At 39.2% G+C, this 26,227-nt stretch overlaps 1 protein-coding gene across 6 annotated transcripts; it reads left to right on the forward strand.

The window, feature by feature from the left end:
• The first annotated feature begins 3,169 nt into the window (after positions 1–3,169).
• tmem102 (transmembrane protein 102) lies at positions 3,170–20,580 on the forward strand. Of its 6 annotated transcripts, none has more exons than XM_053629376.1 (5): positions 3,170–3,480; positions 4,812–5,023; positions 15,406–16,844; positions 16,940–17,612; positions 18,334–20,580. In XM_053629376.1, the coding sequence occupies exons 2-3, from the start codon at positions 4,822–4,824 to the stop codon at positions 16,764–16,766; spliced, it is 1,563 nt and encodes a 520-aa protein (XP_053485351.1). In that variant the 5' UTR covers positions 3,170–3,480; positions 4,812–4,821; the 3' UTR covers positions 16,767–16,844; positions 16,940–17,612; positions 18,334–20,580. The 6 variants fall into 6 exon arrangements, with proteins under 6 accessions (XP_053485351.1, XP_053485348.1, XP_053485347.1 ...); XM_053629373.1 differs by having other exon boundaries at positions 16,940–17,351; positions 17,478–20,580; XM_053629372.1 differs by having other exon boundaries at positions 16,940–20,580.
• The last annotated feature ends 5,647 nt before the right edge of the window (positions 20,581–26,227 follow it).

Raw genomic sequence — 26,227 nt, forward strand, 5'->3', positions numbered from 1 at the left:
ATGGGGTTAGGAGGATGGGATGCTGCACCCAGCAGTACTTTTGAAGATTTTTTTTTTTATCACATTTCACTTCATGCTAAAAAGTGAGGGAGAAATAGGGAAAGGAAGAGTATAAAAGCTGTGTGTGGATTTGCCTGGAAAGTGCCTCTGTTGGCAATTTGTCTTAAAAAAAAAAAAAAAGCTGAAATGGTATTCACACTCATTTACACTACTGAATGTAAGTCACACATCAGTAAGGTGTAAAAAAACTATAATGTATTATTCAGGCCTATAGATCACAAAAAAATATCATGAGGTGGTTTCGCAAACTGTATCAACTATTAAAAAAAACATTTCTTTAAAAAAGTGCAATGAAAAGTTTACATTTAATGAACTATAAAAAATTAAAATGAGCAAAAAAATTGTAATTGTGGCATGTGTAAAGGTTTGGACTCCCCACTATGTCAGTACTTAATAACACCCCCTTTAAGATAGCAGAGCTCCAAATACATTTTTTAGCCAGCTAGGAGTCTTTCTATTCCTGTTTTATTAATTTTCACCCTCTTTTCCTTGCATAACACTTGTAGTTCTGAGATATTATTGAATGCACTGCATGTTTAAGCATATTTTATCTATCTACATATTTTCAATGATGTTGAAGTCAGGCGACTGTGAGGGCCATTCCCGAAGCTTCAGCTTGCATTTCTTGAAGTAGTTCAAGGTGGATTTTAAGGTATGTATTGGATTATGGTCCTGTTGTAGTTTCTAGTCTCTTTTCAACGTCAGTTTCTTGACTGGTGGCTTATTGTTCAGCACGTTTGCCTCGCACCTCTGGGGTTGGGGGCTTAAATCCTGCCTCCACTCTGTGTGCGTGGAGTTTGCATGTTCTCCCCGTGCTTTGGGGGTTTGCTCCAGGTACTTCAGTTTCCTCCTCCAGTCCTCCAGTAGGCTGATTGCCATTTCCAAATTGTCGATAGTGTGTGCGATTGTGTCCCCTGCCTTGTGTCCTGAGTGTCCTGGGATAGGCTTCAGGCCCTGTGTAGGATAAGCAGTATGGAAAATGGATAGCTGGATGAACTCTTCCATGCAGATGTCTGTGCAAGCAACACTGCACAATTAAATGGTGCGCCACAACTCCCTTTTTGAATAAACCTTCCTGCATGTCCTTAGTGTCATATGGAGGTTTTGCCATGCCTTATTGCCCAAGCGTACAAGCAGTACTATCTGAAAATTTTAGACGGTGAAAATTGTGAGCTGGAAGTTTATTGATATCTATTTATAGACTTCCTCTCCTTTGTAGGCATCAATTAGATTGATTTTCAGATCATCAGTCAGCTGTTTAGAGGAGCCCACGGTTGCTGACTGTTATCACAAGGTTTGAAGGGTTAGAGAATTTATTACACTCCAATATAATTATTCCTAATGACAATTCTATTCCTGATGAGTTCTAATGAGGCCTAGGAAGTTTAGTACTTAGACATTACAACTGAAAGTGTTTCCAAACTTTTGCACCTGCCACAATTACTATTTTTTCTATTCTACTTTATCACATATAAAGTAACTGTGCAGAGGTTGTGTTTACTTCTTTTCACTTCAAAAATCAACAAACTGTGTAATTTAGCCCAAACTTTTATGTACAGTTGTAGTTGTCATTTTATTATCATATTTATAAGCCTAAATTGATTTTCAGTCCTATAGTCAATAACCTCAGTTTGTAAACAATGTCAACTTGAATCTAATTGCAAACTAAGTGCTGTTAATTATATACAAAACATTGTGAATCTAAATTTTAATAAGGTCTAATTAATTTGGGTTCAGAGAGAAATAAAACGCTCAGATGGCTCCAATAAATAAACATAATGGTCCCCATTTGCTTGCTTAATATTTGAATAAATTCATACTTGAATATTGTTCATAAAGAAGAACTGAGTAAAGCAGCTGGGATGAAAATCAGCACCTTCAAATCTGAGGTCATGGTTCTCTCCTAGGAAAGAGTGGGCTATGTTCCCTTCAGGTAACAGAGGCAGAGAACTTTACGTAGTTGGAAACGTCTTTATGTTTGATGGAGAATGAGAGTGTGAGATTGACAAATGGATTGGGTCAGTGGCAGCAGTGTTACGGTCACTCAATTAGCAGATGAAGGTTTCTGTTTACTGCTCAGTCTACATCCGTGTCCTCACCTGTGGTCATGTGGTTCTTTTCCATAACATCGAATCGGTAATAAAGAGTTAGTTAATGCTTTAAACTTTTCAGAGCCAAACGTGGCTCAGGAGGTGAACAAATCATTTCTGTTTCCTATATATAGCGTATGCGGCTGTCACGTGAAAAAATAACGAACGACTCGGACCAGAAGACCCAGTTGAGTGGTGAGTGAATCATTTCTGTTTCTCATAATTTGTCCTTGTATGCATTATATATTTTTTTTCTTATTCAGAATATGATTAAATAAGTAGATGTGTGGGGGGAATCTGGCTATTGAAAATGTAACATTTTAATTTCATGATTAAATGAACGAAATTACTTCAATAAAGGTTTGTTCATTTTGCTGAACAGGATTCAAAGATCCATCCATCTTCTATCACTGCTTATCCTTCAGTGTCGCGGGGAACCTGCAGCCTATCCCAGGGAGCATCGGGCACAAGGCAGGGTACACCCTGGGTGGGGTGTAATCCATCGAGGGCACACTCACATTGGACACTTTAGACACACCAATTACCCTAACATGCATGTTTTTGGACTGGGGGAGGAAACTGGAGTACCCGGAGGAAACCCCACTGGAATAAATTTGGTTTGACGTTGGACGTTCTATATTTGCGGATATGCGGAAATTAAGGGACCGCATACTTGACACCTAGATGAACACTTTCCAGTTGGTTATATGACAGTAAGTCATTCCCTTCAAATGCTATTGAGCTTTAAATTATTGTATATTTTGTGTATGAGCCCATTCAGCAGTGAAATTCATGTCTAATTTAAATGTGATTTAATAGCTCATTTTAATAAATATCAAAAATCTAAAGGTGTGCATTATAGCTGACACCTACATGAACACTTTACAGTTGTTTATATGACTGTAAGTCATTCCTTTCAAATGCTATTGAAGTTAGAATCGTGTTTAACAATGTCGTATGTAACTTTAGAGACTGTCCCTTAATTTCCGCAGATCCGCGAATATCGAACGTCCAACGTCAAGCCAATTTTATTCCAGTGGAAAACCCCTGCAGCACGGGGAACCCCCAACCTTGTCGGCGAACGTGCTAACAACTAAGCCACCGTGTGCCCGGCATATAATGATCCAATCTTCCCATCACTGCCACTGAAACACTACAAATCCCAGGATCCTCTTGGGTAACCGTGATTTCCGGGTTTGGTGTTGCCGTGGGAAGGCGTGTGCCGCGGAGACTAGTTGGAAATGACGGGAGCTGAAACCGGATTCCTAATCACATATCCAAACAAAACCACCGGGGCATAAGGCACAGAGCTTCGACACTGCAATTTAGGGTGTGTGTGTGTGTGTCTCTGTCTGTGTTTATGTGTGTTTAAGTGTGTTTAAATAAGCTTGGCATGAACTATTTAAAATGTTTATCTCGCTAGATTCATGCACTCCGTCCCACCTGCTCAGACTAGCGTGCCAGCTAATCCCTGAGCAAAGCTGTGGAATTTGTTTTTTCTTCTTCTTCTTGAGGCTGCCACTTTTAGCTACTAATGAGCTAAATATGCAGATATTCTCCTGTCGTGATCTCGGCTTGCTTAGCTACACAAACCGGGTTCGTGCTGATCATCCAGGGGAGTTGGAAGTCACAGATGCAGATAGCTAGCTACCTGAAGTGATGAACAATTCTGTAGTATTTGGCAAGTTAGCCGGACATTAGCTGGCTAATTAGTTAGCCACGGTGCTACGTAGCCCGCTCACTGGGTAGTTATTCAGTGCATTCGAGGCAAAAAAAAAAAATAATAACAATAATTTCAAAACAACATTAGTACAGTCTACATCAGTGACGTGTTGTGGAAGTTAGTGTTAATACGGTAGTTTGTGTGTTAATGACCGTATAAAAATAATAATATTAACAATAATTTCAAAACAACAACAGTACAGGCTACATCAGTGACGTGTTGTGGAAGTTAGTGTTAATACGGTAGTTTGTGTGTTAATAACCGTTAAACACTACCTAATGGAAATAGTCTTCGGGCTAAATTGTATACTACCGTACTAATTAGTATGTAGACGTAGTGCACGTTACCATAGCTACCATACTATTTTCACATACTATGTAGTACGCTAGTATGCTGCTGCCATCAAAGTAACGTCGTTGCTAAGATGTAAATCTAAACACTTGGAAAGAGTATCAGAAAAACGTCTTTTTAAATCTGTTGTCAAATTCAAATAGATTGTAGATATAAATTAAGTTATATTAAAAAGTATGATTAATTTAGAAGGTTTTTAAACCACGGTATTTAACTTCTGCACCAATATACTTCGCCATCCAAAGTTTCCTCTTCCTTAAGCTTTGCTATCAGCAAGAATGGTTTTTGTTGTTGCTATTAGCAAGAAAATAGAAAAGCTGAAAATGTTTCTTTTTAACTGTGGAAAGGGAATTCTGTAAGTTATAGTCCCAAAGAGATTACTGTTGTATTAATTATAATGTAAAAGGAAAAAAGTACACTTTAGTGATGTTATACCACTATTTTGAAATATTCACTATGATAGTATCTTAACTTTAACATCATAACATCCCTATCTTTGGTTCACATGTTTTTTCAACATAAAAGTCCATAGTTGTAAGTGTACGATGGAGTCCAGCATGCTGTATTTCAAAGTTGTGTTGTCTCAGGTTGGGCTCGATGGAGGTGATCAGGAGCGCAGTGACTCCGCGTGCGCCGGCGCCGGTGAAGCGTGTGTCCGAGGTGGACTTCCGATCAGGCACGGCGCTTGAGCAGCTGGCCTCGCACGTGCAGGAGCTCGTGCAGCTTGAGCAAGGCGAGTTTGGGGACCAGACTGCACTTGAGGTGCACACGGCCAAAGACTTCATCTTCAACATGCTGGGTGAGAAGAAATTGCTTTCAAAAGTTCACGTTAAAAAAAAAAAAGGAGAGATTTATGTTAAGGGCCTTTCACACTGGCAGTTTAGTCTGAACCAGAGCACAGTCTGCATGAAAAATTGGTCACGTGAAAGCTGCGGACCAGGAAGTGCAACGTGGTACCAAACCTGAGACTAACTGAAGGAGGCGGTCTGTGTTCAGTTGCACTGGAGCTGTGCTGCGATTCCCGTGAATGTGAATACAACTCGTACTCGGGTCCGAACTTTATCTGAATCATTAGTTTCCACAACACGTGTACCATGCGTGGCAGGGGAATGTTGCACATAAGGGTCCACTGCTGCACATAATAGCATCAAAATAAAAAATTAAAAAAATATGGTGAGCCGCTTTGTGCTCTCCATGCACGTTTGTGATGACGTAAGATGAATGCAAAAGCACCAGGGTATAATAGAATCAAGTGAGTCTGAAACCATACCATCGCTGCGAGGGGCATTGGGAACAATCGCACTCGGATTCGGACCACAGCAAACGTGCCCAGTGTGAAAACAGCCTTAGATGCTACGTAAGGAGTAAAACACTTCGGGTCAGCCTGTTCTAGGGAAATCATTAACGACACAGCGTTACCATCCTCAATATTAGTCTCTAATCACAGCACCTCCCAAAGTGTGTTATTCCTGTTCTAACAAAATAGTTTGTCTCTGATAAAATTTATTTAATTTAATAAAGAATGACATGTATGTTTTATCTGTTTATAGTTACATTCAATATATATATATATATATATATATATATATATATATATATATATATATATATATACACATATACACAATACAACTATAACTATTAACACAACAGTGCCGTTGTGCCGGTCGTCTATGACATATTAATTATGACCTGAAATAAACTTTGAGTTTTGTTTTTTTTACTTTGTTTATATCCCTGGTTTTATTGTGCCACATTCACCAGTATCAATCACTTAAAAGAGAAATTTTCCATAATCAAAATACAGACTTTTACCAGCCTCTAAACTTGTTCTCATCTTTGACTACATAATCATGTATGCGCATTCATGGAAAATAATTGCCGCAATTATTTACAATCCTGATGGATGAGTCCAGCCATGCATTATTTCTTGCTCAAATATCCTGCTTTGCTCAGAAATATCTCATATTATTATAGCCATATTTTGGGTTTCAAACGAAGGATGTTGGATACGAGTCCAAAATAGTTTAAGCTATCAAGTTCAAATTTGTTGGTGTCAAAAGTGATGGCATGTGCGTTCTCCAAACATATACAGGGAATTATGTGTGTGGTGGTCTGGGAAAACCCATTGGCTGTTTCTACAACTGAATTCTGGAATATACTTTGATGTGTCTACTTTATAAAAGCATAATGAAGTATATGAAGAGTTTTCCCAGGCTGCCACACATCCAGAATGAACAGAATTATTTGCTCTTGTTTCCACACAGCTTTTAATGAACACACTTCAGTACCAGTGTTGCAAGAAGTTTAAGTGGCTTCAAAAGCATAATGGTGACCGTTCAGAGTCCGTAGATTTTCTGGTGAGATTCACACACCTTGGTGTTGTCTCGTTTTAGGTGCTCTCGTGTGACCAATAGGTGGCACTGCTCCCATCCTCTTTCTTTCTCTCTTACAGCAACACTAGCCCAATCCTGCAGGGTTTCTCCTTCTGCTTGGTTTATAAAGTCATTCTCTTTCCTGAACATCCCCTTTCTCATCATCCAGCCCACACACACGGGGTAACTGTCATCCTGCTTGCCTTTCCTCTTCGCTGCGACAATAGGATGGGGAGAGATACTTGCTTGAGCGCTTTATAGTTCTGTTAAATCTTAAAATATCATAACCGCCCATAATCTTGTCAAACAATGGATTAGTTCACTGACAGCTTTTCTGTATATGCCTCAGTCTCTCTCTCTCGCTCTCGCGCGCTCTCTCTTTCAGACTTTTACACTCCCATTTTCTCTTTGTCCTGTCTGTCTCATTGTCGCCTCAAGTTTTCCTCACGCTACATAATCCGTCTTATGTTTTCTGTTCTCCGCCTGCTGGAGAGATTTATTTATCTCCTGTATGCTGAGTGTTTTTTTTTTTTTTGTTTGTTTGTTTGTTTTTTTTCGGGTTTTTTTTCTGCCCACACCCCGAGGATGCAAACAGATTTTCAATATGTTTTGTATCTCTCCGCGCTTTATTTTTCCTGCATATATGCCCTCCCATGTTCCAGTCGATTGGTGTCTGGAAAGTAAGCAAAGATCCTCGTAGTGGCTGCAGAGACTATATTCCATCCTTCCTCTTTATTTGGCTTGTAGTTGTTTAATGATTAAAAGATTGCTTTAGTATTGAATGTATCACATCGCCTTTGAGACTGGATCTAGGCTGATGGGGGCGATTACTATATAGATCCGTACATGCTGTTGGTCAAAACTAGCTTAATTACGAAGTATAAAAATGTATGTTTGTTTGTTTTTAAATACAGGTATTCCCTGAAAGAGTGGCATTGATGTTTCTACCGTCTGTCTGTCATCCTGAATTTATTCTGATGATGAAAGGGAGCAAAAGTGTTCGCATTCCAGTCAAAATAGCGTGTTACATCAGCACGCTCTATCTCACAGCACCTTTCCTTGCAGACATTAGCATAATCTCGCTATGTTTATCCTTCCTCCCAGAAGGACTCATTATACTGTAACAGCATTATAGCACCATTAGCCTCAGTGACTGAGAGGATTCAAAAAGCAGCTGGACTTCTGTCCTCACGGGTCATTGGGTCATTAAAAAAAAACAAAAAACAAGGACAACCACTAACTCGGAAAGCTAACTGTGTTGAGGTGTCGTTTAGGGATCTGCTGAATGCTTGGTTACTGATTAGGTTCTTCCAAAAGAAATGAAATTATTGCGTAATGATGCTGAAGGTTTTGACAGAATACCCTGTTCTCCTGCAGAAGCACAGCAGTAGAGACGTATCTCGCATTCAGAGAGCACAACACCTTAATCAAATATTCCATGTACAGAACAACACAGCAAGCCTCTGGCTGCATGTCTCCACCGATATCTGAATTTCAAGCACATCTACATTTACTGACCAAGTAACTGGCTTTTCCGTATTAACAGCATGCTTTCCATATCATAATATCGCAGAAATGAACGCAGAATCAAGCAAATTCCACAATATTCAGAGGAGCTTGCAATTTTCCTCAATTGGCACAGATTTTTACCACAGAATGTCACTGTGAAAAACTCTGCAAGTTGCTTAGTAAAATTTTTGAAAATAAGCCACAGCAAAGCATTTTTGGCCTCAACGATCTCAAAAAAACAGTGAAATCCTGTACGGACTGTCCTAAACACTGGGTCAACCATAAAGGTGGCTTTAAATGCATACAGTGCTGTGTAATAGTCTAAGGCACATGCAAACATGCTGTAGAGCAAAGGTGCCTTCAAAAATAATGAAATTAAATGCTTCTGCATTAAAAAGAAATCCTGTAAAGAGCAGTAATAAATGAAACAAAGTCAATATTTGGTGTGATGACCCTTTGCTTTTAAAAAATTAATTATTCAGTAGTCTCAGGTGCAATGTGTGCAGTTTTATAAGGAAATGAGCTGTAAGTTTTATTGAACATCTTGGACAATCTGCCACGGTTCTTCTGGAGACTTTGACTGGCACACTTGCTTCTTATTTTTACAGCAAAATCCAGCAGCCTTCATGATGTTTTTTTCTGAAAAGTGTGTCTTATGTAATCTGCTGCTTTCTTTACTGACATGCAAACATTTTTCTGTAACATTTAATTTTGTTCTGGAAAACTAATGTTTGGATCTAAAATGTTTTCGTACCAACTCAATAATGTAGAAATCACAAAATAAGAATCTTACAGCAAAGATTGTACAGAAAATAGGATGGATGCCTAAAACTTTTGCGCAGTACTGTACTTCACCTATAAACCTATTTGTTTACTCAAATGTGACCGGAAAATTGTTGGTTTTGTTCAGTCACATGTATTGCAGTAAAATTTAAGATAGAACGGCACTTTCTTTCTTCCTCCCTCCCTTCCTTACTGAAATCACTCTAATTCATGTAATGGTACTACCTCTGACCCAGACACAACGTCACAGGCTTTGAATATTGATTGGTGTTTCCAGTTCAGTACCTGGATACTCATTCTCAAAACCACCTTAAGACAAACATATTTAACGGTTTAATATTTAATGTTTCATAAATAGCCATAATTTTAAGTCTGTTCATTACTGCAGTACAGAATATCTTCAACATTAATATTTAGGAAGCAAAATTTCACCCTGAAGCACGCACATATATATACACACACACAGTTGCAATCAAAATTATTCAACCCCCATTGCAAATCAGGTTTATTGTCAAAATCTTCAGACTTTCAGCTGATTGCAAAGAACAAATCAAACAAAAGCAATTCAAATAGTTCAACACAATGAATGCTTCAAGTGGTTTCCCCAAATCCAACTGAAAATGACTTCTCCAGTTTCAAAATTATTCAACCCCCTGAATAGAATCCCTCACAACAGCACAAATATGCAAAACAGGTGTTGTCTAAAGCACACCTGATGCAGCTAATCAAGGGCTTCATTAGTTGCACCAGATGTGTTTGAGCTGGAACATATGAAATACCTGAACTGGCTAGGGGTAGAAAATGAATGAAATACCTGGACGGGGCAAAAAAGGTAGCTATCGACGGCTGCAAACAGATTTCTGAGAAGGCAGGAAAACCCTCGAGTGACTGCAAAAGACCTGCAGCAAGACTTGGTGGTAACAGGCACTGAGGTTTCAGTGAGCACAGTAAAGCACGTATTAAATGCAGACGGTTTCCATGCCAGAACTCCAAGACGTATTCCACTATTGATCCAACAGCACAAGAAAAATCGGCTCAAAATCAGTCTCAGAAGTTTTGGGATTCTGTTCTGTAGAGCAATGAAACAAAACTTTTGGAACTTTTCGGCACCATGGATCAGCGGTATGTCTGGAGGAAGAAGAATGAAGAAAGAAAACACTGTCCACAGTTAAGCATGGTGGTGGCTCGGTGATGCTCTGGGGCTGCTTTGCATCCTCTGGCACTGGAAACCTGCAGTGTGTGGAAGGCAAGATGGATTCATTGCAGTATCAGGAAATCCTAGGAGAAAACTTCATACTGTCTGTGAGGAAGCTGAATGTTGGGTGTCATTGGACCTTTCAACAGGCCAATGATCCCAAGCATACCTCAAGTTCCAACAAGGGTTGCAGAAGTAGTCCTGGAAGATTCTACAGGGCGATCACAGTCACCTGACTTGAACCCCATAGAAAATCTCTGGTGGAATATGAAGAAGACGGATGCAGCACGCAAACTCAAGAATATTACTGAACTGGAGGCCATTGCTCATGAGGAATGGTTTCAGATTTCCTCAGGAACGCTGCCAGAAGCTATGCATCTCATTTGCAGCAGGTTATAACAGTAAAAGGGTGTCCTTCTAAGTACTAAAAATGCTTGCCATGAAGGGTTGAATAATTTTGAAACTGGAGAAATCATTATAAGTTGCATTTTCAGTTTCAGTTCTGTTCAATTTGGGGAAACCACTGGAAGCATTCGTTGTGTTGAACTATTTCAGCAGCTGAAAGTCTGATTTGCAATGGGGGTTGAATGATCTTGATTGCAACTGTGTGTGTGTGTGTGTGTGTGTGTGTGTGTGTGTATATATATGTGTATATATGTGTGTGTATATATATATATATATATATATATATATATATATATATATATATATATATATATATATATATATATATATATAATATATATATATATATATATATATATATATATATATATAATATATATAAAATCAATATTTGTGATGAATTTAGTGATTCTGGTGCTAACTTGCTGTAGTCGTCTTCTGCACTTACATCACAGGGGGAGATTGCTAGCGCAGGCACAGTAGCGTTTAATAGGAAAAAAAAATTTCAGTGATCTCAAACATAATGCTCAGGTTTCTCTGTTAACTCCTTCAAACAAAATGCAGAAGCTTCAATTCTCACTCACCATTATCCCGTGACGTTCAACGTCATATTAATGAGACATCCAGTGGAGAAGTAATGGAGACCCATTTCACAGCTCAGTTTCAGACTTCTACAGCTCAGTGCAGCTATACAACACGGTTACAGTAGAGACAAGACACGACTTAGTAGTGATCTGCACGATGGCGGTATTGGTGTGAAAGCTGAAGCTTTGGAAGACGATCTGTTTGAGCAGAATGTACAGATTAGGAGGTGAGAGAGCTGGACAGACTAAAGCAATAAAACGCTGCAGCACTCTCATTAGAAAGAGATGAATTCTCATTGGAGAATCATAATTTAGGCAACTGTTATAAAATCAATATTTTGCATAGTTGATCACATATAAATATGTGACTCATTCAGGGTGGATTTTTGTTTAGTGTATATCGGTGAAATAACTGTTAGCAAATAGCAGTTATTTTTGCTACTTTTTTCATTCTTATCTTTATTCATGAATAATAATAATAATAATAATTATAATTTATTTTTTTAACACTGTTGAGTGGGCAGAATGGAGTGAGTCACAGGGCTGCGTTCACACTCCCGAGCATGTGTCGTGTGTAATTAGTGGGATTAGACAGTATCAGAAAGCATGATTACAGAGTAAGACTCTGGAATACGTTATTACTGCTGTGATGCTTTGTGGTGAGTAATATTGTGCGTAACAGTCACTGATTATAATTCATTCCTCTCATAACTCATGACTTAGCCTTGACCTGGGACAGCTGAAAGATGAGCGATTGAAAGACAGAATGTGATTAATTCTGCATTCTTACTTGCACACAGTTCATAGACACAATTCAGATGTGTATATAAAATCAAATGTCATCATTTTCATCATCTTGGTTCTGGATGTGAAGCTTCTCTATGGTCTGTTTACTGTGCTTTATTGAAGCACAAGTGCTAACCTTCTAGGTATCTAGTAAGGAGCTAAATAGGTTTTCTCATCTTTTCATTTAATTAAGTTTGAGTAATCTATAGTAGTTGTGGCTGGAAAAAGAGTAGGGAATGAGTTGAAATAAAATGATTTTGGGTCTCAGGGAGCATATTTGCATAATTATATTGCTGCACTTTGTGTATCTGATTTGCATCTTATGCCATGATGAACCGCTGCCTAACATACTTTCACACTTTTTACTTTTTTACTATACTCTGACAGGCTATGCACTTAGATCTGACACTAAAGACTATGTATAAAGATGCATTATAACTATATAACGCTTTTACCCTGTCAGAGAAAGCTCTCCGGAAAGATCATAGATGTTTAGCAAGATGACAGCAAATAGAAAATATTCTGGCTTTCAAATCATCAGCTAATGTACCCGTTTCTTATATGTGAGGAATTAAAGATAACCGGGCATGCAGTTATAGGAAAATAATCAATGATGGAGTGGTGGGATTAGTTACTCTCTTGCCCCTCAAGGTTTTTTAATTTTTTTAATTTTTTAATATGTATTTTCCAGCACATCCCAAAGTGTTTTATTCCTCTTATACCACAGTTATTTGTGAACTCTAAGACATAAAAAACAAAACAAAAAAAGCAAACACATTTATAATTGCTTTTATTCATCATTTACGTTAGAGCGTAAATAACAGCACATCTGTTTATTTGTTTAATATTAGTCTTGGATTAGGCCCTTGGATTAGACAAGTCCCTGTGAATTAGCTGTTAGAAAATGCGTTAATATGGATATTGTCATAGGCGCTGTTATAGATCAATACTCAACACCTTCTGACCAATCAAAGCTGAAAATTAATAAATACAGAAAATTTAGTGTGGAAGGTTTATGTCTCGAATCCACCCCCCCCCCCTTTCTTAAAATCACAGAGATGGTTCTTTTGGTTAAAACAGAGAAAAGATAATCACCTCTGTTCCTCTTTTACTCTCCAGATGGCTATATTAGCATTCATGCTTTTCATGCTTATAAAATGTGTCTGAACATGCAGCTTGTGGTAAAATAGCTTAATTAGAGGAATTGCACCTTGTTACAGTCTTTCCCCAGTCTACCAGTGACATTACACTCTCTGATCCCGAAGTCGAGCTGCACATTATCACCATCCTGTTATCACCTCTCAGTGCTGTAATTACTGTGGAGCTAATGTATAGTAAGACAGGGCATATTTCTCGAGAACTAACTGTAATAGTGGAATAAAATAAATTTTAAAAAAAACGTGCCAATGCTGAGAGTCCTGAAGTTAATTTGTAGTCTGCACATATCTCCAGAAACCTGACTAGTGACAGAAGGCAGATTAAAAAAAGTTTTCTGGAAATATTTTTTATTCTTGTGTGGGAGATAAGCACAAGACTGCACTAATACTTGGTAGCACGTAGAGGCACCAGATTGCCTTTAACAGACGGACTAGTTTCTCAGTCTATAAAGCTGTTACACTGAGATGAGTTTTTACTCATAAGCTCTCCGTTTTAACCCATTTTATCACTCTGAGATAAAACAAAACCAACTGGAGTGAGGGCCTTGTTACTGCTCTGCCCATGTGCCCATTGAGAATACACTGCCTGTTTCTGTATTTCAACAACAAATTCATATCATCATCAGTGCATGTGATAAATATGATATTCAATATATGTGCTACATTTTACTTGTACCCGGTGTTGTTGAATTGTCAACTCCGATTGGTTAGAATGTGTTCATTTAATTTCCTATAACAACAGCTCTGACAGTAGTGCTGGCTGGTTATTGGTTATGTAAGATACTGTTACTATAGAAACAATAACTTATAAGATAATTGTTATTGTCTTCTAGGTTATTGTTTATATAGTAACAGCGTATTCTCTTGTATACACGCCGTATAAATGTATTGTTATCTAAGAAAGAAAATGTTATAATGGTTGAAATGGTGCAACTTTCTGTAAGGGGGTGTTTATTTAACATTTATTGAAGGAGTCATGGGGCATCATCACTTTAACATCCATTATGCTTTCCACCATAGAAAAGTTTTCAGGACAGATGGCTTTGTGATGTTACCAAGATAAACGGAAACTGTCATCTGTGGGGGTTTTGTCTTAATAATTTCACGAAAGAGGAAAATAGTGAGGCTGGGGAGGGAATGACTTTTTATAGCTGTTTTAACATAAGTGATCGCAGGAACTAAATTGCGTCACGGACAATCCACAACATTAAATGTAACTACAAACGACTTAAAGGTATGATGGTGGCATTTGTTAATAAATAATAATAATAAAAAAAATAGTAGATGTTGGCAAATTGCTGTGGTATAAGAGCAATAACACACTTTAGGATGTGCTATGATTGGAAAATAATCAATTCCACTTCGAAGTCGGGCCACGTCATTTACTTTCATGGCATTTGGCAGACACCCTTATCCAGAGTGACTTACATTTATCTCATTTATACAAATGAGCAATTGAGGGTTAAGGGCCTTACCCAAGAGCCCAACGGTGTTGCTTGGCAATGCTGGGCTTGAACTCCTGACCTTCTGATCAGTAACCCAGAGCCTTTAACCACTGAGCCACCACTGCCCCATCAAACCACTTCATCTTTGAGTATAGAAGGGAATTTATGAATAACTAAGTCCAATATGCTGTGAGTATGATGGAAGAATAGCAGGTCAAACATTCTCATCATTAAACATTATACAAGCTGGTTAGTTTGTTGCATGGACTTATGGTTCAGCTGATGTTTCTGCAGAGTGCACAGAGCCATGCTGACTAGCCCGGAGAAATGAATATAACCATATGATATTGCATCTAGAATATAGGCTTATTTCATGGTATAGTGAACAGCTGAAAAGAACTCGAAATCTGCATTTTTTTTTTTTTTTTTTTTTTTTTTTTTTAAATTTTAAATTTCCACTCTACTACATGCTTCACAGCATGTTTGTTCTCACTCTTTTTCTCTTTTCCCTTTTAAGCCCCCTCTTTTCACACATGCAGGAAAAGCTTTCCACCCACGCCTTCATCACTGTGTGGAACAAGGTTCACACGCTGATTTAGTTTGCACATAATCGAATGAGTGAAATTATATTATAAGATTTAAACTGCTGGATGGATTTCAGTGTCTATAACATTTATACCTATTATATTCTGTTAACATGAAAAGTCTCTGGAGCTTTTGTGAGGTCTAAAAATGACTATCTTTTTTCAAAGGCTGGTAAAATTCTGAAAACCAGACTTGTTCAGTGCTGTTGCCTTGGGTTGTGAAAGGCTGACATTTAATACATAACGTCCAAGGCAATTTTATTCATACTCTAGTGATAATATCATTGAACATTCTTTACCATGCTTCATTCAAAGGCAGAGTCCTTGTTTTTGACTCAATGAATATGTATTCTCACAGGCCTGGTTCAGAAGGTGGACAAGAGGCTCCCGGTTGCAAATGAATACCTGCTATTGTCAGGTGGTGCCAGGGAGGGTGTTCTTGATCTGAACCCAGAGGAGCTGGGTGACTATGTCAGAGGTGTGGATTTTGACCTGGACTTCACCCTTCTGGTGCCTGCCCTTAAACTGCATGACCGCAACCAGCCTGTAACTCTGGACATGCGCCAGTCTCCGCCGTGCCACTCCTGGCTCAGCTTGCGGCTTTGCGACCCAGCCATGCTAGCCCGATGGGGTATCTGCTGCGAAGACGAACCGAACATTCAGCGGCAGGAAAATGGTGAAGAGGAAGAAGGCGGTTCCATATTGGGCTCGATTCCCTCCCTCCAATCTCCACAGTCCTTGGATGGATGTTACTTCTCACCCCTGCTGGTCACGGAGTGGTTCTGGAACGTAGTGGGCACAGCGGTGGAGGAGCTAAAGCGACACCCACAAAGAGGGATTCCAGTTCCTGATCGTGTGGAACGCAATGGACCTTTGACCACGCTGATCCTTAAAGCAGGCACCAGCCGTGTCCTCTATGATCTCTTGCCCGTTGTGTCGTTTCGAGGCTGGCCAGCTGTAGCTCAAAGCTGGCTTACTACAAACCACTTCTGGGATGGAAAGATCACTGAGGAGGAGGCAATTAGTGGGTTTTATCTCTTGCCTTGCTGCTCCCCAACTGCTGGCTCGGCTTCCAGACCAGACCGTGAATGGAGACTTGCCTTTTCTCGGAGCGAGGTCCAGTTGAAGAAGTGTGTGCCTTTTCCTATGGCCGCAGCCTTCCAGGCAGCCAAAGCTGTTGTGTCCAGACTGTTGGCACGCCCTCGTACAGGTCTTAGCCTTTACCACCTGCGCACCCTACTTTTCTGGGCTTGTGACCGCTTACCTGCAGCCTATTTGAGCTGTTCAGAGCAAGAGACACCAGCCCGCCTGTTCCTGGGTCTCCTGGATGACCTGGCACACTGTGTGCTTGGTAAAAACTGCCCCAATTATTTCCTCCCTCAGTACAACATGTTGGAACATCTTACTGATAACGCAGCCCTACTGGTGGCCCGGAAACTAGCCCACTTGCGCTCGGATCCAGCTGAACATTTGCGTGCGGCACTGGAGCAAGCTCGGCAGGCATGCCAGCTGAAACGGGAAGCTGCTGGGACGAGTAATGGGCACGGAGCATCATCGCCAAGCTCCGGCCCTTCCAAAGCCACCTCCCCGCAAGATGACCGTCTAGCCCAGAGACTGCAGCAGCTGGTTACGGAAAACCCTGGCAAGTCTATTTCGGTCTTCCTCAACCCAGACGACGTGACAAGACCGCACTTCCGCATTGATGATAAGTTCTACTGAAATGGTGGAGCCCCAGCAAGAGCACTACACACTGCCTGAGGAAAAAGCAATGCCCCTCCTTCTTCCTTAGCTACTGAGGTAAAGCTAATGTTCAAAGTTAAGAGCACACACACACACACACACACACCTTCACTGTGCATTGTGCTGTTCTGTATTAAACCCCTCACATGCAGGCTGGGCACAATCAGCGATGTATTTTGGCCAACGCTACAGTCTACAAGCCAGCTCTGCGAAATATGATTAAGCTGCTACTAGAGAGACCATCTGTCCCAAATCAAGTCTGCTGTCAGCTACATGGCCGTGCTACCAAAAGAAATCCAAATCACCAAATGGAGGAAGGCACAAGAGCGGCTTTTTTTGGATCTTGCGTGCCATTTGATGAGAGGCCTTGAAGCTGTACTGCTCAGTGAAATCTTAATCCTGCAACCTGAATTGGATTATAATATCTTGCACATCTTGAAACAATAGTTCAGTTAAGGGATTTTAAATCCTGCAACATACTGCTGAGGATCTTTTTTTTTTTTTTTTTTTTTAAATTCTGTTATACACTGGTAAGCAGGAAGGTGGGCAATGATCTAAGCCAAGGTACATTTCAAAGCACTGGATGTTGAATGTCTTTATTGCGAAGGAGTATATGATGGACTTTAACACTGAATATGATTTTCTCCACTCCTCTACTTTATCTCTTACTCATCTCGTTCTCTTTCTCAGGTACTTTTTGTTGCGAAGATGAAGGCATTTCCAGTGTGTATGGTATTGCCTCTGTGCCTCCTACTATTTTATGTGTCTCAAATGACCGACAACAGTTGAAAGACAGCCTTAGGGCTTGGAAATCATGATGGCTAGGTAATAAGAGAGAGGTTGAGATAAAGGTCTAGCGACTCTCCAGTGCATTACTTTAAGTCAGCCTGTCTTACACAAGACTAGACTGAGCCCCATGACTGCACTAAAGCTATATTTAGGAACAGCCACGGGTCTGAATCTTTTCAGAACTTGAGATTTTTACAACAGAATAAGGACTTCGGTGCATTACTGACACTTTTTTTGTTGTTTACTTGCATTCAATACATTTTAATCAAGAGCAAAATTCTGCCCGTGGCACAAATCAAGAAGCTCTAAACCCGACTACTCTGATGAAGAAACGTCAATACGTCTGCCTGTCAAAATATTATTTCATTAAATTTAATAACGTGTCCTACGATTGTGTTTGATGATGTTTGATGGTTTAGCTTTTGACCTTGATTTGCTGATTTGCTCTCAACTTGGTGCTTGATTATACTGTAATCTCTACAATATGGATATACGATCGTACATTTCTTGCTCATATTTTTTTGTTTGCTACCAAAACGGTGTGTATGTTTGTGTGAGAGTGCAAGAAAGCTCGTAAATACAGAAGCTCCTGTTAAATATGTTTTGAATTACTCTGTAAAATTTGTTTTGTTTCATCATCTCAGCTCATTATGATAATAGCGAGAGAGGGTGATAATAGTGTGCAAGCGTGCTCCAAAAGATCTGCAGAGAAATTTTGTTTGTGTGCGTGGTATCAGGTCAGATCTTTGCTTCACAGATGTGCTGCGGTTGCTCTGGGATGGATGGAGGGATGTAGTGAGAGCCTGCAGCAGTCTCCACTGGCAGATTAGCCAGAAGTGATGGAGCACCTGGGAGTTCAGACAGCTGCGTCTCTCTCTCTCTCGCTCCCTCGCTCTTGTCATGTCTGACTCATCCTCTTTTCTATCTTTTATCCAGCTCCCTCCATCATAGCACAGTTTTTCTTTAGTTCCGAGTTCGACACATCCCAAAATGTATCCAGAAAGCAGAAGTCTTGAACGATGTGTGCTGTAAAACAGGCTTGTTGTGATTGTCTTCTCTTTTTTTTCTTTTTTGAATAGCTGTAAATTGCTTGTACGTGTGATAGATTTGATAGGTTGATGTCATATGCACTTGAGAGATGATGGGATAGACTGAAAGCGCACGAGTGTCATATACACTAAAAAAAAACAAGCCAAAGGATGAATTTAGATCATGCTCGGATACTGCAGAACGTAACGGATGTAATGTGTTGCTTTAAACATACTCTTTTAAATAGGCTTGAACCATGTACACTATTTATATAAGTGTTTTAAATAATTTCAGAGCGTTAACATATGTGTGTTCTTCGAATCTGATCACTGTACCATACAATGCCTAATGTATGAACAATCGTCCTATGCAATTTCGCTGTGTGTGTCGGGAGCATATCTGTTTTAGTGAAATATGAGCCCTTGCCCTGGCTGCGGTAATCAACAAGAACATTTCAATACAGAGGAAAATGATCGCAGTGGCACAAATCGAACAGTTTCTGCCTCAGGGGATGACAGGATGTTCTAATAGCCACAATTTGGATGTGATAACTTTTACAAAAACCAAAGCATAGAACCATCGCTACTTTCCCTTGTATTTGCAGTCATTTCGAGTTTACGAAGCAGGGCTGTAATTTTATCATACAGGCAGTTATTAAAGTGAATTTACAGAGCTGTGGTTGTAATGTGAGGGAGTGAACAACGATAACGAATGTATACTCGTTTTATGTTCAAAATTACTTTTTCATTTCAATGAATCCAGATCGGAAACAAGACTAAAATGAAATTGTGCAGTGATATGTAAAGGAGTTTATATTATGTATATTTCTTGTACCAAATGATTTACTGGTTTGTGTGTGTATGTGTTTTGCTGTAATGCACTAAAGGCATTTTGGTTGTTTTATTATTTATCATTTGAATCATGTGCGATGCTGTTAATCGTAGCATGAAATAAACATCATTACATCATGAAAAGAGCGTGTGGACAGTGTTATCACACCATAACATCATTTTACTGTGCGTCCGCAGTTTTTAAAAATGGGGTCCGGGCACCACCAGGTGTCCATGACATTTTTATTTTGTTTGATAATGGATAATGATGGGATAAGGGTGAGTTGTGATTTCCAAAACTATTATATCTCCACTACCTATTAAGCCTGTAAGTCTAATATTTGATTAGTTTGATGGTGTTTGTTAAAATAAATCTGTTGCTAAGGGGAAACTGGGTATTATTTAAAGGCGTTCTTACCTTCAAAAAGCTTGAGAACCTTTGGTGTACATGACCTGTTGTTGTTGTTGTTATCACTTATGGACCTTTTTACTCTTTTTTTTTTTTTTCTTCTTTTTTCTTCCTTAATATCGTACCTGTGCTGATTTTTATACAGGATAAAATAGAAACTGGGATTAAATGCTGCTGCAGTGCCATATCAGGCCAAGAGGGGATGCTGTGGTACAGCACATTACAGTCTCTGTACCGCAGCTTTGCTTTAATCAGATAACCAGGCTGGTGATAAAAGCATAAACTGTGGACTGTGGTTTTACATTACGCATTCTCCAGGCACATCTTTGTACAATACCTACCTCACGTGAAATACATTAGTGTATCTTTCTCATCAACACCTATATCACACACACACACCTAAATTGCCTGTACAGTCCAGCTCAGAGTTACCAGATTGCAGATAGTCAATTTTCACAGCCAAAGAGTAAATAAGCACAAACTAAATGAGAGAATGGCAGCTGACTGAGACATGTACCAGTACTTAAGAGAGGCAAGAAGAGGTGTTGGACTTACTGGTTTACAACTAGAGACACACACACACACATACACACACACACACATACATATATCCTTGCAGACTGGCACACGTTAGCATAAGGGGGACACAGATCATTTGATGCATGGGACCTCTTGCATTGTCATTCAGCACCATGGCTACTCCAGCACTGCTATTACATGACATTTTCGTCCTTACTCATCCAGAAGATGATGCCGCTTTCCTGTCCCAAGCCACTGTCAATAAGCACTAGCTCGAGTGGAGGCACGGAGGAGCTGGAGGCAGAATCAATCCCAGAAGAGCTGGACCGAACAAAGCAGATGTGAGCAAAGACAGCCTATTAAAGACAATGTATTTAAACAGATTCCGGTTATAAATGTATAACAGAAGATTGAATAATAAGTGTACGTTTACGGCGTTTGGTAGACGCTCTTATCCAAAGCGACTTACAGAAGCGCTTTGAAGTCTCTATCGATAAATACATCCTGAGAAACTGCACTTTTTGTGATCCCATTTTCTTTCAGAACACAGCTGAAATCTGGTCGTCCACATCATGAACTTTCTGTGGTGCTGTAGCACTTCACATGTTGAGTGTTTAGTACATTTTCAAAGTTGTTTTCAATCGTTTAGCATGTTTGTTAATTTCTCCTCAGAAGTTTAGATAAACCTTCAGGCTTTCTGCTAGCCCAGGCTCTGTGAAAGCAACCACCAATATCCAGCTAATCAGGACAAGGTGGTGTATCTATCTTCCTGCCTGACAATAACATGGTGTGTTAGTTCTGAAAATTCCTCGTCCTGTACTATAAGAATGTTTCAGACACAAAGGGATTGTGTATTTGAATCCTCTAAGCACCACCAAAACCCCTAACTGTACCATTAAGCAGGGGCCATGTCTAGCTATACAGTAAGTAGTTGCTTATGACCCCCAGGCTACCATGGGGCCCAGTAAGAATGCAGGAATTAAATATTTAGTCTTGCTATAAATTTATGCTTTTCCCCCACTGTGATTCCTTTTGTCTGGTGTCCTAAGCTAGGTAAAGTGGGTCAGGACTGGACTGAACCTCAGGCAGTTGGGGAACCAGGCCACCATATAACCGTACCTCATTATTCGGAGGTTACACAGGATCCCAAGGACACAGACACAAGACAAATACCATCTGCATTGTTAAGTTTTCTGGCAGCATCTGTAATAGACTCATTTTTGGGGATGTTGTTGCGATCAGCATGTGGGAGCAATACAATAGCACGACAGTAGATTTACATAGCATTAAATTACATTTACATTACAGGTACATTTGAAAGAAAACACAACAGACCCTATAAAAAGTGAGACAGCTAAGAGGTGATAAGAATTCAAATTGAGCGCTCTAATTAACATTCAATATAATGAGTAGTCAATCCTATTTACTGGAGAAATGCTACAGGAGAATGGGATGGATGGGCTGTTGTGTCAGTCTTCTCACGTTCCTCTATGTATTCTCATAGCAACGGTCTACATACTGTATATTTTCATATGTAATGCCACTTTTCTATTTAGAGAAACTATTTAATGTACAGATTAAATGTTCATTACTTTTAAATATTACATTGTACTTTGCATTAATACTCATGATGTTGGATTTAAAAAGCAGTGGATATGGTTCGTTGGTCTGTACACTGCTACATAGTGTTGCTGCTGCTGTTCCTGCCAGTTTTGTTAGTAAAGATAAAGATGACAAACTCACATTCATCAGCCTACACAGCGTTGGGGTCAAAAGTCAGATTCAAGCTCCTTCTACACATACTGCCTGAAAAAACAAACAATCCTAGGACTAATCTTTGTCTTTTCACCTTGTATGCTATACACTATAGTAGTAAGGAATATAAAATATTAAAATATTTAGTATCTATAAATAAATCTTATTATAAATATCATATTGTATGTAAATAAAATGCTTTTTGCTTTGGAGAATATACCAAGTGGGAGAGTTTGTTGATGTGAAACTCTGTATATAAATGTGTTCCTATGTAAATGTGTATCTCTTTGCATGCAGGTGCTCTCTCATGTGCTGTTCATTATTATTTATTGCAAGTGTAACTTGGCATTCAAGACCTTATGTGTCTTAAACAGCCTGCGATGCCCCCCAGGCAGTTCCAGCACCTGCTGCCTGATTCTGGTGATTTTAGTTCTGAAACAGCAAATATGCAGATTGGCTGAAGGATCCTGAGGGCTATCTGGAGGCCACAAACACAATTCTGTGGCATTGTTGCTGAATCTGTAGATGAGGTAAGGCATGAGCCAGGGCATCTTATCCCAGCGGGCTGTCTGGTTCTGCAAGGGAGACCCACAATCAGCTATTTTGACTTGACATTGCTTACCATATCTGCGTGTAGACATCACTCCCCTAGACAGATCATCCTCTGTACTGTTAATATAGCCCCAGCAGATGAGTTGCTTGCAGTGAGCCAAATTGTGAATGCGCCCCCATGAGGTGATTCTGTCAAGGTGAAAAGAGCCACTTTGATCTCATTCCACCCTGATGGTTGATATAGCTGATTATCATGTCTGACTGAACCAACCTGTAAAATAACACAAAAGGCCTCAGTAGCTGGTTGATATGTTCTGACCTCACACCATCACCATGCCACTTCCCAGCCTGTAAGCAAGGTGTGCATGGTGATTATCTCTCTTTGATTCAGCACCGTACCCAACAGAATATATGCATCTCCAGATAGCCAATGCCTGGGTTCCTTTCACTTGGAAAAGGACATGTTTGAGGTTCAACCACAGGCTGATAATCCATGTTTAAAAGCCTATAATTCCAGCAAAACTAGCAATTTCAGTGAGTCTATCCTCCACGCTGATAACTGTTAATAAAATTCTTGCACTGAGTCATGTTGAACTCTGTCGTGCTAAATTTGGTCTCAACAGTGTCTGAGGAAAGGTAGCATCCATGTGCTCCTCTTATAAGGGACGAGAAGGAAGACTGGACATTGCACTGTAAAGAGAGCTTTATTGAGAAATATGAACTATGTTGTTCTTGATTTATCCTGAGAGTCAAGCTCAAATCTAGCTGTTTTCTGGGCTTCCTATTGTGATAGGCATTGCCAAATGCAGACATTTGCTACTAGCAAGCTGTTTAGGTTGCTAGGCTTGGGCCATATTCTGAGCAGTATCTAAGTCTGCTAGCTGAGGGTTGTGTTGACATTGGCATCGGCAAAGAATATGTCATGCATCACTACACTTTGAACTGTTGAATATTGCTTTTATACAACAGCTATAAACAAGAAATTAATATACAGTAGATTAGGTGGCATTTCAGACAAAAATGGCCAAATGTTGTTTACTTTTGCTCTGGAAACAGATACAGAAGAAGACACACTCACTTTATAGCCCACTGGCTAGCTGGCTATTCTGATCTATCTGATCTATCTCCATCTGACAAGCTTTCATATTTTAAGACAAAATTTATATTCTTGAAAAGTATAGTTTGCCATGTCTGCTGCTGATGTCGCTCTCCCAAACTGAGGTATAAGCACACTGCTGTACTTATAGATACATTAATTAATAATTCAAACAAACAATTCCCAATTAAAAAGGTATAACCCACATGGATCACTTACAATATATTACTGAAAATGTGTATGACAAGTATTGACATACTTATTTTTAAGTGGTTTATCATCAGAAGAAAAAATACAATTCTATCTAAAATTAATCTGAGATGGATATTATTACTTTTTTTAAAGCAACAATATTTTGTGTGTTTGAAATAAAAGCTTATTTTTCATTCGCACTCTCTATTTACTGCCCCTGCCTCAGCCTCATTTCAAATTTAATGGTCAATTTTCTGAGTGAGAGAGATCGTTGAACATGTCTCTCAGAAGTTACTACTACAGCTGCACTCGGTGAAAAGCTGCTGGTGGAAGGGAAGCAGGAACTGAAATTACGAGTGAAGAGGCACAGAAATTCAGAGGTAAGAGATTTTTATACTGATAATTTGCAAACGCTGCCATTTATTTGAATGGTGAACGCACTCCTAAAGGTTTCACCTGTAGCTAGCTAGCTAACGTATATAGACTACCTGTATGTAACAGTGTATATATTTTCTGGCGACCTTAATTTAAGAGGCGGTTAAAATGAATATTGTGGGTTTTAAAGTCAGTCTCTAATGCTAAATGAAACTATGTTAGTGTCAGAGGACCATAAATATTTGGACGTTATGTAAATGTAATTGACAGATACAGTGCACTCCACTAATATTGGCACCCTTGGTAAATATGAGTAAAGAAGGCTGTGAAAATGTATCTTTGTTGTTTAACCTTTTGATCATCTGTCAGATCATACATTTGCAAACAAAACAGGTTTATCAAAAAATATTTTTGTTAAATATAGGTGTGCACCACTTATTGGCACCCCTATGAATTCATATGAGAAAAATATATTTGAAGTATATTCACATTGATATTTAAATTTTTTTTTTTTTAGCTGCTTCTAATCTAGATAGGTCTAAACGGCAAATTTATCTGTTGTCAACACCAAGAAACCTTGAGCTGCGGCAAGCCTGCATTATAAAAAGATAAGCCACAGATCCCATGCTAAAACGAGAATAAACATTGGCATGGCTTTTGAGATTTGGTGACAACTCTGAGATCTGAAGGGATTGAAGACATACGCAGAGATGGCTTTTTTCTGCATTTCAGTAGCTCCAGAGGTAGCTAGCTAACATTAGTGTACTATTCACTTTATCCAACTAAGTATTGACTTTCCTATGTTTTTTTTGTTTTGTTTGTTTTTTTGGTTTTTTTTTTTGCTATGGTCAGTGTGGTAAATTGCACTTATTTTCTGCTAGCTATGAGAGTGAGAGAGTAATTCACCTCTGCTCCAAGAAAACCATATCCACCATCACCTTTGTCAAGTATTGGAGCTACTATACAACCCATACCTTTTGCCTTACATCACAGCTATATTCCTTGGTCTTGCCCATTGTTATGAATGACTAAGGGAATTTGGCCTGTGTGTCACCTCATATTTATACCCCTGGGAAACAGAAAGTCATGATTGAACAATTTTCTGTTCCTAGTCACCCTAGGTGTAAAAAAAAAAAATTAAATATCAATGTGAATATACTTCAAATATATTTTTCTCATATTAATTCACAGAGGTGCCAATAATTGTTGCACACCTATATTTAACAAAGATATTTTTGATAAACCTGTGTTTTGTTTGCAACAATATTTTTATGTTTTGTTTGATATCCATGCAAGCAGAGTATTTTTGTGAATTTTTTTGAACAAAAGATCAAAAGGTTAAACAATAAAGACAAATTTTCACAGCCTTCTTTGCTCATATTTACCAAGGGTGCCAATATTAGTATAGGGCACTGTAGACAGCTTTTAGCTGTTAAAAAAATTACCATTTGAACTAAAAATTTTAATACAATAAAACCAGGAATGCTGAAAGAGGTGGATGATGAGGCGGAGGCTGAAGCCATCAACAGTTCATGAACATTCTCTTGGATGAGAGTAAGGCCAACCCCGATGTTCCTCGTGGTAAATAAAAAACAAACAAAAAAATTATTGCACACAAATCATATTTCTATAAATTCTACAGTAAAACCAAAAAATATAAAAATTCACAGATTTGCAAAAACAAATAATGCACAAGTAATATGTCAATTGCTCCCCCCTCTTTCAGCTGCTCCCGTTCAGGGTCGCCACAGCAAGTTTTACACCGGATGCTCTTTCCTGATGCAACCCTCCCCTTTTTACAGGCTTGGGACCAGCACTGAGAGTGTACTGGCTCATGCATCCCTCTAGTGGCTGGGGTTGGTTCCCAGACTAGACCACTAGTCCACCAGGGAAC

The sequence above is a fragment of the Ictalurus furcatus genome, chromosome 7, assembly GCF_023375685.1.
Source record: "Ictalurus furcatus strain D&B chromosome 7, Billie_1.0, whole genome shotgun sequence".
In the NCBI taxonomy this organism is placed as follows: domain Eukaryota; kingdom Metazoa; phylum Chordata; class Actinopteri; order Siluriformes; family Ictaluridae; genus Ictalurus; species Ictalurus furcatus.